The 4,346-nt window shown below is 44.4% G+C and overlaps 1 protein-coding gene across 1 annotated transcript; it reads right to left on the bottom strand.

Annotated features, from left to right (window-relative positions):
- Window positions 1-1,906: 1,906 nt before the first annotated feature.
- LOC145888152 (uncharacterized protein F54H12.2-like) lies at window positions 1,907-3,214 on the bottom strand. The gene has a single exon (XM_082979034.1). The coding sequence runs from the start codon at window positions 3,212-3,214 to the stop codon at window positions 1,907-1,909; it is 1,308 nt and encodes a 435-aa protein (XP_082835160.1).
- Between the last annotated feature and the right edge of the window lie 1,132 nt (window positions 3,215-4,346).

Below are 4,346 nucleotides of genomic sequence, written 5' to 3'. Positions count from 1 at the left end.
ACAAACAAACTTGCAAGGGGATCAACAAGAAGCAAAATCCACTGACGTTTCAAGCTTATCTCGAAGTGTTGAAAACGGGGGAAAGCGCGTCGGGTACAAACACTGGCTTTCGCACTTTGAATCAAAGAGTTTACACGTATAAACAGACAAGAAGTGGGATCACTAATTTCTACGGCAAACGTAAAGTTCTTGCCGACGGGGTTTCAACCGTCCCCCTCGACCTATAAGTGTTTCATTGTTTTCGTGCTTGTGTTGTATGTGCACTGCTTAATAATAATAAAGTGATCTGTTCGAAACCTAAGCTAATAAAGTAAGAAGAGAAGTGAGGCAGCCCAATTAGCATAATGTTAAAAAAAAACCTGTTCTTGAACCTTCACTGTTCAGGTAGTGATTCATCTTGCGCCATCGCTGGTAAACCATTCATTGGGAGTGAGGCACAATGCGAGAGGTGAAGCAATCCCGAACAAGATGAGCGCTCATGTATTGCACAATTTGTTGGAATATTTTATGGCAGGTTTTGAACGGGATCACGTCATTTTGATTGTATATAAGACGGTATAGATACTTCATTCCTCATCAACGAACAGAAGCAACCAACGGAGAAGATGTCACTCAACAGACGTATTGTTCCCGACACCGTCGATTCAACCAGACAGCAAAGCGCTACACAGCTGCTGACAGAGATATGCAGAAGTCGCCGACCTGCAGGTATGTCTTGACGAGGTTTTGCTTTTCTTCCGTTTCCTAATTTATTTTTGGTTGCTGTAGGTACCAGACTTTGCTGTGCAACCTTGTATGTGAAGTTTAGAGGAGAATGTTTTGACCACGACGAACTCCGGAAACTGGCTCCTTCCCTGTTTCCAGAAACACCCTACGTGTTGCTATTCCCCAAACCGTTTGCCGACGCCTTCAGTCGCGTGCAGGTGGTGTACTGGTCCACAGCAGACGCGGTGGAAGATTGTATCATCGCCGACCGAGTGAAGAATATGGCAATCGACGTGGCTGTCGATGGGATTGCATTAAGTTTTAAATCTAAATCTGTGTTTTCACCCGCCGCGTATTTGAGACCAATAATAGAAAATGCCGATTCTTTTGAATTTTACCAAAGTCGCTCGCAGTTGATTGATTCGGTTGTTCGCGAACAAGTGCTTCAAGTGCAAGAAATTTTTATTTCTAACGCTCAAGACAAACATTCCGATGTTGGTGCTGCTTTTCTGTGTTTTCCACTATCACAATAAACCTTCCCTCTCTCTCCTCCTTCGGAGGAGAGCACTCACCTTCGGTGAGTGCAAAAAAAGGGGGGGGGGGGGGGGAAACTCGACTTGTACATACCACTATCGTTGTGTTGCAAATTATTGTACATACCACTTAAACGATTACATGTTTGAAACGAACGCACAGACAGTCTCGACTTGTACATACCACTATCGTTGTTGTTGCAAATTATTATATTAAACGATTACATGTTTGAAACGAACGCACAGACAGTTTGATCGTTCTCACGCAAGTCAGAAGAAAATGTATCGACTATACGAGACATAGAAAATCCACGTGCACGAAACAGTAAATAATACATACAATGAGGGCCGCAGGCAGATGAGAGGGGGTGCTGTACAATGCGACGGTTCCATTTCCATTGAGTGGCATTTCGGTTTAGAAAATTTACAAGCTCCTCGTGGATCGGGGCACGCCCGAACGTGTCATAAAACTCGCCCCGTCCTTCCCCATCAAAAAACATCGCAAGCCAATGCATTCCGGGTCTATTACTGGGATCAGTATTCACAATATATGCTTTGGGATAGGGGTGGTTCAACGTAGTGAGTTCATCCCGCGCATAGACACCATAAAACACGGATCCAATGGCTTGGTCACGAGATAAAATAGATGCGATTTGAAGTTCGTCCATTTAAGCCGAGTAATCGAAAATTACGTTTTTGAATTTGTCAATCTCCAATACATTGTCATATTCCGCGTACACCAAGATATTTATAGTGTTCGCGAGAGCCGTGCCAAAGTGAACCTCCAAACGAATGTTACCGTGCTTAACCAAATCAAAGGTAGCCAGATCTGCCATATCAGGACTGAGGTCAAAGCAATAGAGTGTGAATCCCTGCCCATATTCGGAGAGTGATATTCCACTACCGGCGTTTTCAAAAAATGTTCCCATCCCAGTAAAAAGGCTAATGAAGCTCCTCGCATAATTTTTTGATGTGAAATTTGGTTGAAGCGCCTTTCCCGGCACGATTTTCCCGTCATGGTACAGAGCCAGGTAATTCACATCAAAGTGTTTAAAATTAAACGGATTTTTTGCATAAGCTCCATTAAATGCGTCGTTGTCAACAAACCCCACCACTACTCGCTTTGGGATCTGGCCACGTATAAATGTGTCATGTGTCGTGGAAAGGTTTCCACGTGGGACCGAGTACACTTGCACAGATGTCCTCGTGATTGGATATTTGGCAGTAGCCTTCTCCAATGCTTTTATATGTCCCATCAAAACAGGGGCACTCGGACGTACTTTACGAACATACAACCGAACGTCTTTAAGGTTGACCTTGTAACCGGTATTCGCCTCGGCCATAATCGAAAACGGATCTTTGCTCCTGATCAAGCGGATCTTCACGTCAACGCCATTTAATACATAACGAAACTGATTCATCATGTCGATATGGAGCTTGCCTAACATTTCAATGTCACGACTACCACTTGCACAGTCGCGTCTGGTGATATATCCAGCATTTCCTGCATCCAAAGTCTCAAACTTTCCTGCCGTATCTTTATGCCACATCGCCGCAGTTAATTGGGATTCTTTTGCATCATTCCCGAAGCTTAAAAGGCTCTCGAGGTAAGCACGGTAGGGATACGTGTTACTAGCAGGTGTGACAACTTTGTTGTTTAAAGACAAGTCAACTTGATCCCAAAGAGCATGTAGCCAATAATTACAAGGACCAACGGCTGCGTCTGCGTCAATATTTGTCCCATCTGCCTTGGTTATGCGCGCTGTGCACAGAAGCATAGTATTTGCTAGATCTATGTAATCTTCCCCTGTCCCAGAAACGGTAAATTCTATAGGGCCGGCATCACTCAATGTCGAAAGGGGCATAAATTCCACCCACTGGGAATGTTCGATGCTGACTTGTGTGGGTTTTAGCGCAAATAAATCAAGTTCACTTTTCAAGCATTTTCCAGACTGTTGGTTAATGAGGCTGCCCATGTTATGAAAATATATCCGCTTTCTTTCGTCTTGGGGAACGTTTTTTCTTCGTCTTTTTTCTGCGTTTAGTTGCAGGTTCTCCGGGTGGGTGTGTAAAGGACCGCTGCGCAGAACGTAATAATGATTTTCCCGCCTCTCGTGAACGTTTTATAGCTGCTGCCCGTGGTGATTGCCCAGCCAACATGTCACCGGCGAATTGGGCACCTGATTTAATCACTTCTTTTCCGATACGGCTTGCGCCCGATTTAAGTAGCGGTAGTACAGCCCTACCAAGACTCGCAAACACACTACCCAATCCGTGGCCACGTTGTGAAACTGCTCCACTGAAAAAAGGCATTCCATGACCAGCTTGGGCCACATAGTAATTCTCATAGTCTTTAATATCGTTTTGTACACAATATGGAGTGCCGCATTGACGCTGCATTTTCCGTCTAAATGTATAAGGGTGTTTTTCGAAAGTGAAGTGTAGCGATCACCCGACCGCTTTCAAAAGGAATCAAACCCCCGAATTCGTTTCTTAAACTTAGTTCTACACTCGTGATGGTACTTCCACGTAATGGTTGATACGATAGACGTGAGAACCTTTTAAACACTGTCTCCCCAGGCTCTCCTTGAGCTGGGATCGTATCGAGAAGGGGAACAAGTGAATCGCCCACTATACGCGGTTCAACGAGATCACAATAGACGAAAATGGTCGAAAATTCATTCTCGAGAGTGCACCTTCCTTCGGTTGTGTGGCTTCCTTCGTAAAGGTGTGGAAGTGGAGTTGTTTGAAAGCCCAAAAGTTGCCCAAGGTCATCAGAGAGCGCCATTTGACATTCCCTAGGGAGGTTTATAGTGGTCAAACGCGTCACCGGATCAAATACAAATAAATTATTAATCACACCCCCATCGGGGTTAAAATCATCGGTTTCTGATTCCTGAAGAAGTCGTTTAAATTCCTTGGTGCCTTCTGTTTTAACTAATTTTGTCATTGTACTTGCAAGTTCCTTTCCCGATTTATAAAGCCCGCTTGGAAGCGTCAACTTTTTAGTAGCTTCGGCCCCCACTCTCATTCCGAACCACACTTCTGACCCAATATTTTTCCATGAGTAGGGATATTGAATGTCACTTAACGCCACTTCCCATTTTC

The sequence above is a fragment of the Ascidia mentula genome, chromosome 1 (genome assembly GCF_947561715.1).
Source record: "Ascidia mentula chromosome 1, kaAscMent1.1, whole genome shotgun sequence".
In the NCBI taxonomy this organism is placed as follows: domain Eukaryota; kingdom Metazoa; phylum Chordata; class Ascidiacea; order Phlebobranchia; family Ascidiidae; genus Ascidia; species Ascidia mentula.
Note: the sequence above shows the minus strand (reverse complement) of the source record. Positions and strands in the feature narration are given on the sequence as shown.

Coding starts and splice junctions, on each gene's coding strand:
- LOC145888152 (XM_082979034.1), bottom strand. CDS start 3,214: ATGGGCAGCCTCATTAACCAACAGTCTGGAAAATGCTTGAAAAGTGAA.